General features: G+C 40.8%; 2 protein-coding genes and 1 long non-coding RNA gene across 18 annotated transcripts in view; 1 reads left to right on the forward strand and 2 right to left on the reverse strand.

Moving 5' to 3' along the window:
* M7BP (Myosin-7a binding protein) overlaps positions 1-14,033 on the reverse strand; it is a 31,144-nt gene extending 17,111 nt beyond the window's left edge. For 3 of the 16 annotated variants that reach the window (XM_070994989.1, XM_070994987.1, XM_070994985.1), the window contains exons 1-5: positions 13,862-13,995; positions 9,812-10,443; positions 1,748-1,849; positions 506-819; positions 306-452 (exon numbers count right to left, since the gene is read on the reverse strand). In XM_070994989.1, coding sequence (XP_070851090.1) covers positions 306-452; positions 506-819; positions 1,748-1,849; positions 9,812-10,077 — 829 coding nt within the window. In that variant the 5' untranslated portion in view covers positions 10,078-10,443; positions 13,862-13,995. Of the gene's footprint in view, positions 1-305; positions 453-505; positions 820-1,747; positions 1,850-6,164; positions 6,317-7,358; positions 7,686-9,811; positions 10,444-13,861 lie in introns of those variants that run through there. The other 13 variants (XM_070994994.1, XM_070994997.1, XM_036813896.3 and 10 more) reach the window with 11 other exon arrangements.
* LOC108017931 (uncharacterized) lies at positions 2,192-3,193 on the reverse strand. Its single transcript, XM_017085124.4, has one exon. It carries the CDS (start codon positions 2,917-2,919, stop codon positions 2,620-2,622), a length of 300 nt encoding a protein of 99 aa, XP_016940613.2. The 5' UTR covers positions 2,920-3,193; the 3' UTR covers positions 2,192-2,619.
* Positions 7,567-8,552, forward strand: LOC139352542 (uncharacterized). The gene is made up of 3 exons (XR_011603760.1): positions 7,567-7,702; positions 7,762-7,869; positions 8,035-8,552. It is a non-coding gene; the product is annotated as an uncharacterized lncRNA (long non-coding RNA).
* Positions 14,034-14,087: the final 54 nt, after the last annotated feature.

The raw sequence follows: 14,087 nt of genomic DNA on the forward strand, positions 1-14,087 counted from the left end.
TGTAATTTCTAATTTTTGGTGTTTAATATTAAAATTAAACATTTTGTTCTACAAAAAGGTCTTGAAATATATTTTATTTTTGCGAAGGTAGATTTTATTTCAATAAATTTTCATTATTGATTGCAAGTAAAGATTGAAATTTAATTCTTATAAAATCATCTTTGAATTAAAACAATAAAACTGTTTTTTATTAAACAAACAAAATAAGAAACTTGAAAACAACACCAAAAAATGTTGCCCCGCCAATTAATTTGGATTTGCACCAATTACATGAATTGCATTTGCATTAATCGAATCGTACTTACAGTTCTCGCTTTTGGACAGCTGCCCCACTCTGATGTGGTCCAAATTACCGCCCAGCATTTCGGCCACGATCTCCTCGACGTACTCGCGGATCTTGGCCCGCTCGTCCATGCTGGCAGTTTGGCCAATCTGGCTAACACTCTCGAACTCTGCAAATCGATATTAAGTATCCCGCCTGTTAATATTTAAGGACTGCACTTACGCATGCTGCTGTCGTTGCCATCGCCCACAATCGGTATGTAGACCTCACTCCGCGCCCGCATCGGATAGACGAACTTGTGCTGGTTGAAGGACATCTGCTCGGCCACCCACGAGGAGGTGTGGGCCAGCGATTCCTTGGAGCTCTGGCACAGCTGGCACTCCCACTTGGCGTCCTTGGGCCGCCAGTCGGCGCACTTTGGCCCGCGGCACACGGACTTTCCGCAGGTGCAACATGTCACGTAGCTGGGAAGTCGAAAAACGGTACTTAAATTGGTAATAAATTTACTACTTTTTAAGGTCGTTTGTCTGAAATGTCTATAATAATGTAATAAAGCTTTGGAATACGTAGCTCTAATTCCTCTTCTAGGTTTGCTTATCTAAAGGGGTTATTTCCTTGTTGTCTAAGTAATTTGCCAGATTTTTATTACCAAAGGTCTTGTGTTTTTACTCTCTATTGATGCGCAGCAAAAAATTTTGTCAAATAGAAGGTAATATAAATATTCAACATCGATTTTAATAACTGGTGACATGCGAACGGAAGAGAATTCCGTTCTATGTAATGACGACCTTGTCTTTCTGGAGTTTGTAGTCGAATTATTCTGAATATATAACCAGAATCATGAGCGGATCCACTTGGGGGTATAGGGGATCCCCCACTCTGGTTTAAAAATATATGTAAAATGTTTTTTATTCCACAATTATACTTGACACATTTTTTTTTTAAGACTGCCACAACCAAATTCTGGATCCGCCAATAACTACAATTTTTTAAATATTTAAAAAATATATTTTTTTAAATTAAGAAAAAAACTTATTTAAACTTTATTCTCACATAACTTAAATCAAGTGTTTTATGATCCTAGTGTTAAAACATTAAAATGCACTCTAAAAAAACTCATATATATTGTCTTCGAGTGTTTATCTATTCCTTAATTTCTTTTAATTACACTTGTAATTATTAATTCAGTATTATTTTTATCGCCCGAATGATAAGCATATACCCATTTTATTAATTTTCAACCCGACAATGAGATGTTACTTTCTCTTTCTACTTTCCCTATAAATATTATATTTTTGCATATAAGTATAATGAACCTGTCCAGCTAAAACGTAAGAATATTCAAACAGCAAACCAATAGATCTTGAAGCTCTGATAAATATCAGCAGCATCAATATAATCAAACAGGTATTTTCGGGTATTACTCAGATATGGTGATATGGCAAATATTCGACTGTTACTCACTTTTTGGCACTGCTCAGATCCAGGTCCGCACAGCAGACGTTGCAGTTGTGATCCTCGCTGGAGTCCTTCTCCTCCCTTTTCCACTTCTTATGGGCTAGTTTGCTGCAAGAAAAAAGGCGGAAGGGGTCGCAGATGTTATTTCGAGAACGACCAAGTCCAAAACGCGACGATTAGTCAGGTCAGTTCTAGTGAACAGCTGGGGTTATTCAACGGCCAGAAGGTCGCTGGCTAAAAATCAGCCAATTAGCCGGTGGCTATCGATCGTGTTGCCTAACTTTTGAACCCAGCAAAACGAGGCACTTCCCCCAGAAACAAACAGTCGGGGCTCCAGCTCCACCCAACTGTAATTGCATGGGGCAATTGACTTTCTCCCCGGTTGTTATCCCAGCAAAACATTGCATAACAACAGCACAAACCCGTTGGACCAGGCAAACAAAATCTGAATGGGGTTTTATAGCCAAGTTTAATCAACCTACTCTATCGCATGGCTCAAAGTACATGTAGCTCTATCACACAGCTTACAACTACAATCTAGGGAGACGCACTGTCTCGATATGCATTCGGATTATGTCAGTCACTTACAGTTCTTACACAATAGAGAGAAGAAGGGAATTCCTGGGTGTCTTGTACGTGCTCCGAATGAGCAACTGCCAATCGGTTCGCCTCTTTACTTATTCAAATGGCAAAAATCGCAATTTCGCTTATAAAACAAACAAATATAATTTAAGGAAAATTTTCAACCATAAACAGCTAGCGAAAACATTACACTGGCGAAACAATCGAATACATAAGGTGTGGAAGCTCAGTCAGAATACCCGCTTATACCGATCTACTTAAGTATAGTATACTCGTAAATTTTAGCTTAAGTTATCCTAGGTGGGCAGATGGTTCTGTTGCTGTTGCTGCTGGCGCTGGTGGAACCTCATCCTGCGGCGTGCCCAGTGCTCGTAGTTGTTCTCCAGATTCTCGTAGTAGATCTGCTCCTCGCCATCCGGACCCCCATTCTCCTCCCAATCCTCGGCTGGGGGTCCAAAGACCGGGTCACTGGTGGTCATCTTGAGCAGCACCACCTCCATGGTGCAGGCCATGAAGAGGAATCCCAGGACCGCGAAGCTGATGGGCAGGCACATCAGCCGCTCCACCTGGCAGATTACCACCGCGGAGAACAGCATTCTCTCCCTGGATCTCGGATAGCCCGGTGTGTCTGCTGCCTGGTTCTGTTTGTAGTCCGGGTTTCCAGATGTGATGATCGGGTTTTCAGGTATTCGAAATGTTTGTCGACTGATTAGCGACGCTGGGCTCACTGGGATTTTTTGGCATGGCAATCGCGTTGAACCGATTTCGCCAATGGAAGCACTTAATGCCAAATTGCTATCAAATCGCGATCCGCGTCCCACGACACTGACAACTTTCTCGCACAAGGTTCGCCTTTGTTATGCGCAGTTGGCTTTGAGAGTCGGCGGTCAACAGCTGAGATCGGATCGGGTCTCTATGGCGATAGTCTCTCCGTAGCCCCAAACGCCTTGTACATATCCATACCATATCCCATGCCGGTTTGCGTCGTGGAGAGCGGGAACCTCTCCCTCTCTATCGCTAAACAAACTCGTTAATGACGTAAGTAAGTTCCCCTGCACACGATCCCGTCGAACAGGTCTATATAGCGGAATCCAAGCCATGACTGTGCATATTTCCATGCAGATTTATCGCCTTTCTTCTCCGATCTCTGGTGCTTATGCCACCTCCTCAACGACCCAACTCCCCAGATTTGGAAATCTGGTCAAGCAGGAACCGTTTCGGCTCGGGGGAAGATATTCACCAGTCAACATCATCGCCTGTCCACTGCATTCATTTGTCTACTAATTTATTTTTGGCAATATTTTTCCCGATCACCGTCTTGGCCCGAGCTTCATTAATTTCCATATGCTAATGGTGAGAAACATTCCGCAAACGAGTTACCTTAATTCTTGTCTAGCAAAAAATAATGTATTCATGCTGCGAGCGGTTTATAAACTAATCAATCGACTGCTTGCCGGATTCGAATTTATTTTAATCATTATTTTGGCAATAAATGGCGCCATCAAGCAATAACACTATCATCGTTCTAAAACCTGGGGAACATTTTTTGAAAAGACCGTATCCGATGTCTTGAGATTCCCTAGAAATCTGTGCTGAGAATCTGGGTTAATTTATGTATGTCTCATGTATCCCATTAGCATATTCCCGCACGAGAAAGCGTCTAGCCCTCAGGTTCCGTCTTTATTAATATCCCAACCAGGCCGAAAGCTTTCACACACGCTTCATTGATAACACAAGCTCCGGAAATTCCCAGAACTTTAAGATGATTATAAATTCTTGGTAGAACACTGAGCACTGAGTAAGTGGCATTATAAATTTTTTTATTGTGATAGGAGTAATCAAGTTTTTATTGTCTAGAAGTTGATCATCATTTTGTGTGAGATCATCACTGACCGTATCTTAGATTTCTTTTAAATATCTTTATTTCCTTGCCAATATGTTTAATAAAATTTAAAAATTTACAAGTAAAGCCTAAAAGCAGGCACTGAAATATTTGCGTTATGGGCAAACATATTTTCAGCACCTTTTACCACAAACCAGATAGAAAATAATACTGCTAAATCCTATGTGGATATAGTCGCTATTGTTTATATATTTCGCACACATTTCTCGCCTTCAACTTGTTATGATTCTCACTCTCACATGCGGTTTTAGATCCCACTTTCGACTGTTGAAATGTTTCGGATATAACTTTTTGCGGCTTTTCACTTGCCACAAGGCTAACATAACTCGTTTGTTCTCACTTTAATAGCAAATAAAACCCCAGAATATCTGTGCATATCTGTGCTGTGCCATCGGGCAGCGTTAATTGCATTTGTCTGACTTTCCACAGTTCCACAACTTGTTTGGGATTAAGCGTAAGCCACTTTTTTGAGAGACATTTATAATATCAAGACGTCTTTAAAGCCCGGCAATTGGTGAGTAAAATAAAAGTGCACTGAAATTCTTTAGTACTTTGTAACTGGGATACACATTAAGGAAGATCTATAAACTTTAAAATTGGGAACAAACATATTGTTTAGGTTACTTACTTGGTAGGTTATGAAATATTTTTATATACATATTTTAAGATGAAATCATTATATCAGCCATTTTAATAATAACTAAATATTTTTATAGGATTCGTTTTTTTTAAGCAATAAAAAAACTTAAGGTGTGTAAAAATTACGTTAAACTACGAAAGATTCGGTCGGCTACCCACTTGGTCTATGGAAGCACTTAAAAATACAGCGAGAAGCGAATTATTTTTTTAGAATTCTCTAGCATTATGTTTTTACGATAGTGGACTCATTTTTATGTAATTATTTAAATAATTGAAGGAGGAAAAAAATTGAAAAAGGTTGTTATTTTTATGTAATATATTACCTAAAACTACAACTTTAGTCTGTTTATTAAAGTTGAGGTCATGATCTACCCATTTTTCAAGGTGTAGACTTTCAATAAAGCTTCATAGTTTACACCCCATTTTTGTAACATTATATTTGTTTATTTTTTTGCATTAATGAATGGGACTTCCCAAAAACCCTACAATTGCGAAACGCACAGTACGCTAGTACACTCAAAAATGATGTGTAACTATCGCAACAGTAGTAACTACCGCAACAGAAGTAATACAAATAAAATTGTCAACAAAGCGGCTAATTAAGTTGCCATTGAATGGTGACGAAGGCAAACAATCGAGAGGCGTTGTTGGCCACGGCTAATTGTTATTGGCAATTTGTGACGCTTTTTAAGGAAAACGCCAAGAGAGGGGGAAAGCAGTGCCCTTTGTTGGCCAACGACTTCCGTTGGCCATGCCATTCTTCAAGATTCTATGGTTCTTATGGCCAAATTGGCGAAGAGTCAATGACAGTTCGTCTGGGCTGGGAATGTTATGAGACGTAATGTCTAACGGACCGGAGGCCATCGATAGAGCCAAACAGGTGCAGCATAAATTCGAAACAGGTGGCGTGGATTGCGCAATCCCTAATTAAGGCGAAGCCGCGTACCCGATGACCAAAGTGAGCAACTGCATCCCAGCCAAGTGGCAAATACCTAGTGGCAAATGGAGGCTGGAGAAATGGCAGTAATTATGTCAAATCTCTTTCATTTGGCCATTTCCCACACGCAAACGCAATCAAGTCATGCGAAACGATGGACACGTAACCGGGTTGAAGCTGCAGTCAAGAAAGTTTAGTTTCAGTTTCTATTTCGGATTTATCTCGCACTGCATTTTGTATCTGCAAGATGCATAGTGCATATAGACTGCATCTGCACGTGCGGATCTTGAGTTTGGCTCACGTATCCGAACTTGCAGCCATCGGTTTCAATATTTTGATTTATCTCCATTTGATTAACTCACCCCAAGAGCCGCTGGGCGCCACACTGCAGCAGGTAGGCGCCTCCGATGAGACCCACCACGGAGGTGAGTCCCAGCAGCAGGTTTCCACTTCCCGGTCGATGGATTGGCAGCTCCATGAGGCAGATATAGGGGCGCATCCAGCGCTTGAAGCACTGCGGAATTCGCATAGAATTCAATTAGGATTGCGACATCGATTTCATTGCATTTACATTAGAAACAACCACACACAGTTACCGGAAGTCAATCCTATTAAATTCCACCTCTAAAGAACCCTCCAACTAGACTAAATCAAAGGTATCGCCTGAAGAATACTCCATAAAACTTATCAAAACTGAGCATTCCACAACCATATCATTTCTTATATGAGGCTATCATCTCTTGGTGAGCATTTTACGTGTTTTTCGGCCAATTCATTCTTTGGCCTTAGTCTTATCAAAAAGTTTTTGTTTGTTCGGTTTAAATTACTAAGATTTCGACTTGAAGTTGTGTGGGTGAGTACCCTTTACAGGGCATTTGAGTTTCGAGAACTTATAGTTGTGTTCTAATTGGCAGCACTTGTAATAAAACTAGTTACCAGTGGAAACATCACGTAAATAAATATTTTTAGGTACAGCTCATTATTGTGTAAAGCTTTTGCAATTGGTCACACTCGATTTCGTGACGATTGAAAAATTAATTCCAACATAAGAATAACTACCAAGAATAAAAGCACTTGCCATAAATCAGTTAAGATGCATATTCAGTTAAGATGCAGTCACTTTTGAGGAGTTAAAAAATACTTTGGCTGCAATCGCTTGAATCACGTACGGGTCGTTACTTATTCGTTTATTTAGTTGCTTAAGTGTTTTCCTGTGTGTTTATTTTTGCACACCGCGTTTAGCACTAATTAAAGTTGATAAATGTTTGTATGTGCTTTTGTAATATTCTTATCGACAGTATTGCTGTTTTTTGGCGAGATCTTCGAGGGGAATTGCATAACTTCCTTTTACTTTGCATAAATAAATTACCAAAATTATAGCTTTGGGGTTTTTCCTGATGTGTGTTTGGTTCTAAGAAAAATGTGTTTAATTATCGTGTTATTCACTTCAGTTGGCATTAAAGTTGTGGGTTTTATTTCGTATTTTTATTGGTTGAGGAATCTTCCAATGGCACCGAAGTGAACTTCACCGGGGGAATATCTGAATAAATAATTACCACAAATTTTGATTCTCTCGTTTGGTTTGTTATTTCTGTTTGCAGTTATGTACGACGATTATCAATCACTTTTCGGGGAATATCTTTCGGAGGTGTTTCGGCCAGCTAATTGCCATTGCCCCCGCACCACCGATCACCGATCACCTCGAACTCACTCCATTCTCAAGTAAACCCGAAAACAAACCCGAATGCATGACGCAGTAATTGAAACAAAACGCGGCTATAAACGTATCGTAACAGAACTGATTAAGATCACGCGGCTAAGGGCCTCCAGTTCGCCAACGATCTTCGGCTAACTTAACGATTGGAGCAGCTGACTCCGACTGGGCCTGAAATGGCGACAGGTTTGTTTTAGCCAAGTTTTATTTGGTTTTGTTTACTTTTTTGCACAATTTATATATAGGGGCATTATATTGGATTTTGTTTGCCCACTTCGTTATTGCGGATCGTGTACATAAGCCGTCCGTTGATTTGATAAGAGTTCCGCTCGCGTCCAGTGATAATTATATAGGTGGGTATATCTCGGTATGCGACGAAAAACTCGCAGATAAGTGTCAAGACTATTTCGGAGGTTAAGTCACATATATACCCTTTCCAATTCGCTCAATTCGGGGGCCTAATATTGTTTCTAATAATTGTATACCCTGGGTTTTTTGTTAATTTTGTTTTTTTAAAGGTTTTGTGTGCGTTGCGGGCGAGTAACCAAAATGGAACTGGCCATTGGTGGCGCAGTGGGTCAGTCGGAGCTTTGTCGACCATGCAACCGAGGGGTGGAAAGCAAATCCCCATTGAGCCCTCTGAAATATGGACAGTTATGACCCCTACCCCTTCTCCTCGCCATCCAGTATTCGTTGGCATTTCGTCCATTGTCCAACGGACCTTATGCAAATGCAAATGCCACTTGGCAGCTGCCAGTCACATGTCGGCCGCTTGGCTGGTGGCAAGAGTTTGTGGCCAGAAGAAAAAATAAACCCCTGAAATCGATTGGCCCTGCCATTGGCCATGCAAAGCTTACGGCAATTAATTGGCATTAATCAACTTAATTATGAAATATTCGATAAGATTGCGACTCCACTCCTCAGGCGGCGAAACTGGTGTGGAAAAACGAAATTATCACGGAGTGGGTTAGGGATCTCAGGTTTTATAGCCAGTCGATTCTGAGATGCTCTTTATGTATACAAAAATTATCAATTTTATGGGGTTTATATTGGGCAGATACTATACCAAATGAATAATAGATCAATTTAATTTAATAGATTGATTTAATTAAGATTTTGTTTATTTTACTTAGCAATCGATTCAAGGGGTTTCAGGCCTTAATACATTTTATAGGGTTTATATGGGCTAGATATTATAAAATACAAATAATAGATGATTTCTTGACTTTGATTATGATTTTGTCTATTTCCCTTAATAATCAATTCCAGGAATACCATAAAGAACTAAAATTATCCCCCCTAAAGTGTACAGTTTTTTCAAATGAAAAGACAACAATACAGTTTAAAGAGGTTTCTTCAATTATGATCGCCAAACTGGGTTGGTCGTCCATTATCATTCTAATGGAACTTCCCCGGCACTTCGACCGTAGTTTCCCAAACAAATTGCAAACTCATTTGAAAGCTCTGTGGCCAGAAGCAGCGGGTTTCTCTTTGACAATTGTCGAAACGGATTCCCAGAAGAGCCCAACTGCTCACGGAATGACTTCTGGCTGTACGAGTGACATGGCTGACTGGCTGACTGACTGACTGCGCCCGAGATTTTGTCATTTCCATTTTGAGGTCGGCAAATTTGCATAAATTGATATCCGCCCGCAGTCTGAGAGCTTCAGATGGAGATGGAGATGCATGCACCAATGCAGTTACCACACACGAGACTGTGGGCTCCATGCGCACCCAAGTCGGTTTGGGGCAATAGGCCAATCCCAGCTGCCAGTTGCTTCCGTTCTGGTAATATTAAGTAAAGCACCTAAAGCTATTCCCATGCTTTTCTAAAAGGTTTCCCATTATATTTATAGCTATTAAATACGAAGTATCATATCATTAAATCTATGTATTTATGTACCCCTTCTAATGGCCTTATGACACATGCTTATTTTTTACGACTGGACTTACTGGATTTATTTCAAAAAGTGATGGTGATGATCATTCTATAACCATACCATGACTTTTGCAATTAAATCTAGTCAGTGAAATCTTAAGCAAATATCATATGGCCTTAAATAAAAATTTGGATATAAAATTCAATTTTAATTAAACTAAAATGGTTACCCAGAAACTAAGCCCCAATCATATTCGATGGAACTCTTTGAAAGTGCAAACTGTAACCGGCTTGATTAGCGTTAATTAGGATCAACTTAATACGCGTCAGACTTTTATAAGAGCAATAAAAGGTAGATGGAAACCGGAGATAGTACTGTGGAATGTATATAGATTTCCCCCTGAGTATAAACTCACCTTAATCTATCTCGCAGCTGCTGGTGGGTGAGATGGTCCCGCTGCAACACCTGGAGGATGCGCTGGCACTGGCTCAATCTCTGGCGCCTCCTCAAGGTCGGAGTCTCCGCCTCCAGCACCGCAATGCCACTGTCCACACTGGAGTTCAACTGCAGCTGGACGGGATCGGGATCGGGACTAGTCTCCTTGCTGTTGCTGCTGCTTCTGATGTTGCTGCTGCTGTTGCAGCCCGCTGGCGATGTTGCTGCTGGCGCCTCAGCTGCCATGTTGCCGCTGTCTGTGTCGTTTGTTTGTGATTTTAGAGCGGCCCTAGGCCATTTCCGCACTCAGTATCTCAGTATCTCGGGGATACACATGCAGGCACTACCTCTCACGCACATGAAACACTTTTGGCAAACAAATTTGCTTCACTACCCCTTTTTTTTGTGTGTTAATTACGCGCCAGTTACGACCATTGTTTTGCCACTGAAAGCGGGTCCGCACTGCCTTCGAATTGGGCCTCCAAAAAACACAAGAAAGTCGCTTACGGAGCAGCTTATCAGCAGGCGCGATACACAAATTCAAAATTCAAGACATCCCATGGAGGGTGCTGTTGCTGGTTGTGTTTGTGCCTGGGAGCGTTCGCTTTCGTACTGCAATCAAAGGAATTTTTGGTTTATTTTTACGGCCGGGACCCATAAACAAATGCGGCAGCAGATAACGAACTCGTACTCCTCGTGCCCCCACCCACTCCCACATCCCATCCCAGCTCTCAGATAACCAGAATCTGGCGATGCCTCATCGCTACCCATCTCGAAAAAAGCGCCCCTGACGTCTTTGCGTTGGTCTGTCACCTTCCACTCCATGTATTCATGAGATACATCTGACTATATCTGGGCGTTGCTGCAGCCAAACTGAAAAATGCACTTCGCACGCCCAAATATGTAAATCTCTGGCACGTAATTACGCAGAGTGCTTCGATTTGGGGCCGGTTAGCCCATTTGGCTGGCAATGGGTTAAGTGGCTCAGCGGTTCATCTTCGCCAGAGCCTGAGGCCCCAGGCTCTGAAAAAATATTTGGCAAAGCGAGAAAGGCCGAAACAGCAAATTGAAAAGAGAAATTCTTGGTCTCCAATCGCTTTTTTCTTTTGGCCTCTAAAATGGTTGAAACGCTGACAGTGTATCTGCCAGAGTATCTATGAATGGGTATGTGGATAGTTGAATAGATAGATGGATGGATGGCTGGCTGGCTGGTTGGAGCAAACAAGATGATTACGATTTTGTGTTTGACGCACTTGTTGTTCGTTCGGTTGCCAGAGTTCGTTGTTCAGTGTTCAGCGATTTTGGACATGAGAAACAAAAAGAGCTGGCCTGCGGGCCTCTAAAGAAATTTCTTTCTTTTCGGTGAAAACCGGCCGAAATAAAGATATGTGGAAATTCTCTGAATGGGATTTGCTGCGGCTTTGAAAGATAATTTGGGCTGTGCAACAGCATGATATGCAGTTCCCCAGACAATGCGGCAATTAAAAATGCATTTGCCATTATGCATACCAAACTTAAATCCGGCGTTTTGCATATCATTTTTGTTGAGGTTGGTCAACAGAAATTGATTTCCATTCCAAGTGCATTACCCAATATGCATCAGTTTTACCTGCTACTATAGATACATATTTCTTTGTATGCCGGCTTTTGTATCTAAGAGCTGGATTTGTGCAATTTTCACACAATTGTTTGCGGCATTCGCATGGCATGTCGAATTAAGTTGTTACAGTAACTAATCTGATGATTAATTAGACAACAATTTCAGATGCAATTGGGTCGCCGGCAAATGGGTCAACTCCATCCGGAGAGCTGGCTAAAAATCTGGGCTAAAGCTTGAGCTGCCTGATGGCTCAATTAATTATGACACCGTGCTCGTACACAGGGAGAAATAAAGTTGCTCGTTTGGGGTTCGTCTTACGAATCTTTAAAAAAACTAAATATATATTTAGAATCTTAAGCAGGTCCCAAAAATTTAAATATCTTTTTTTTATCTTAAGGTACTTTAAACTTTAATAACCGTGTGAGTTTTTAATGTGGTAATAAAATATAATAATATTTTTCCTTATAAAACGATTATAACCCAAAGTCTTTGGATCTTAAAGGTCGCTGTGAGACGACTAAAGCCTATGTACTGTAGTATTTTTGTGTACTCATTTGAACTCAATTGAATGCTGTGATATGGCACAAAATTAAGACAAGTTCACTGGAAAAAATGCTAAAAGTAGGCCAAGCTTGGGTTTAGTTTTCCTCTGTGCATATTTGCAAATATTTGAAGGGAAACTATTTTTGAAGAGCGGGTGAGCCGCTATCAAAGTGGCTTTTACTAACGGTTCGCACTCTCTTCCCGGCCAACTTTGATAGTCATACCACACACATGGACCCGCATACATATGTTTTCAACCATATAACACTATATCCATATAGTGGAGCCGCAGGGCGCAGCCGCAACTGCCGATTCATTGGGAAATTAGTCAAAGCAATTCCACGCCAATGATGCGTTCCCCGGAGTTTCTTTTTGTGGTGGAACCGAGCTGTAACACTTGGCCCCCTTTGGGTCCCTCTGGCCCCTTGGAGCCCCTTTGAGCCCCCTTGGACAGCAACAACAATCTGCTTAAACGAACGGAAGTCGGCAATGGAGACGCCAGTCGCTGGTTAATACTGTTAACCGATGCTGTCCGATTGGTTTTGGTTATCTCAGTTTTCTCATTTTTCTCGCTGTTACTTGCTTACTTTTGTTCGTTTTCAATTTACTGGTGAAATGGTTGTTATTTCTGATTTTTTTAGTTTTGTAAAAGTTGTTTTCACAGCCATGGCTAACAAGAAAATAATGAACAAAAAATTGAGGCACACACGCAGAAAATCAATGGCAACGATTGGATGACAGCGGAAGTGCAACCTGTAGCAATTTCTCACAATCGGGGGTTGTTTCAGGGTTCGACTCAAAATGCATGCCAACTACAGTAGTCAATCGATAGAGCAAAGTAAGGAATTTGTATGATGATATAATATATTCAATCTAATATAATCCTGTTATGTCGAGATTTATTATTTGTCACAAAAGAAACAATTCTGCGAATTCTTAGTATAATCGTTTACTTATTGAACACATTGTACCTAAATTATACCAAAAATTCTTGTGATTACTCAAACCCAAAATATTTTGGTTTTAAGGTTTTTGACAACAAAAAAATATTCTGCGAATTACTAGTTAATAGTTTACGCATTAAACACACTGTAGCGAAATTATACCACCAATTCTTTTGATTAGTCTAGCCCCTAAATATTTAAATATTTTCATGTTCTAATTTTTGAGTCATTTAGTTTAATCTTTTTATTTATGGTGAATGTTTTTAAAATGAATTATCATTAAAAGTAGTGTAATATTTTCTAAAAACTCAAATATTTTTTCGTTCTTGAAACTAACATTATAAAGTGTTTTTCATAGGGATTGTACATTGCGAATCTCTAATTTTGATCCTCGATTTTAGTGCCACTTTGTTGATCACGAGTAATACTAAGTAAATAAATAAGAATTGTTCTACATATTTAGTTAATAAATTTTTCCCATAATCGGTTCACTCTTTGGATCTTGTACTGTGTCAGCAATGTTTTGTTTTGGGCTGACATTGACACCTGTTCACCTGTCCACCCGGTCACCTGGTCACCCCTTTGGACCCCCTCCACTGCCCTTTATTCTTTCCGTTTTTCGTTTGTCGCTTTCAGCTTTTTGTTTATTTGTCATTTGCTTTGCGCATGAGTCGCATGTTTAGTTTCAGTTGTTGTTGCTGTCACTTTGGGCATATCGCACGCTCCAGTGACCCATTATATATACACAGATATAGCGCCTATATAGTGCCTATATAGTGCACCGCACGCCAAAGCACTAAAATGTTTCGGTTTTGGGACAAGGCTCAGAGGGCTGCCCTTCGAGGTCCCGCTTCAACGGTTCGAGGTTCGGGGTTAGAGGTTCGGGGCTCGAGGCCTGAGAATCGAGCGGTTCACTAATCGCCGAGGTTCGTAAAGATCGTACACTATACTATATAGCCAGCACACGTACTCTCCGCTTCCGAGCGCCACTCCGTTTGTGCAGAAGGTTGAAACGCGAATGAGCGGAGAGCCGCCGACTTTGAGCTGCGGGTCTGGCTTACCGAAGTTGCCTTAGCTTTACCGTTTGTTGTCGGTTCTCTCTGGTACTGGAATTCTCTCTGGTAACATCGCTGGCTGGTAATATCGCTCTCTTTATTGTCGCTGCTCAA

This window comes from Drosophila suzukii, chromosome 2R (genome assembly GCF_043229965.1).
Source record: "Drosophila suzukii chromosome 2R, CBGP_Dsuzu_IsoJpt1.0, whole genome shotgun sequence".
In the NCBI taxonomy this organism is placed as follows: domain Eukaryota; kingdom Metazoa; phylum Arthropoda; class Insecta; order Diptera; family Drosophilidae; genus Drosophila; species Drosophila suzukii.

What these genes read in the sequence shown, in the direction of transcription:
- LOC108017931 (XM_017085124.4), bottom strand. Translation starts at nt 2,919, where the DNA reads ATGCTGTTCTCCGCGGTGGTAATCTGCCAGGTGGAGCGGCTGATGTGC.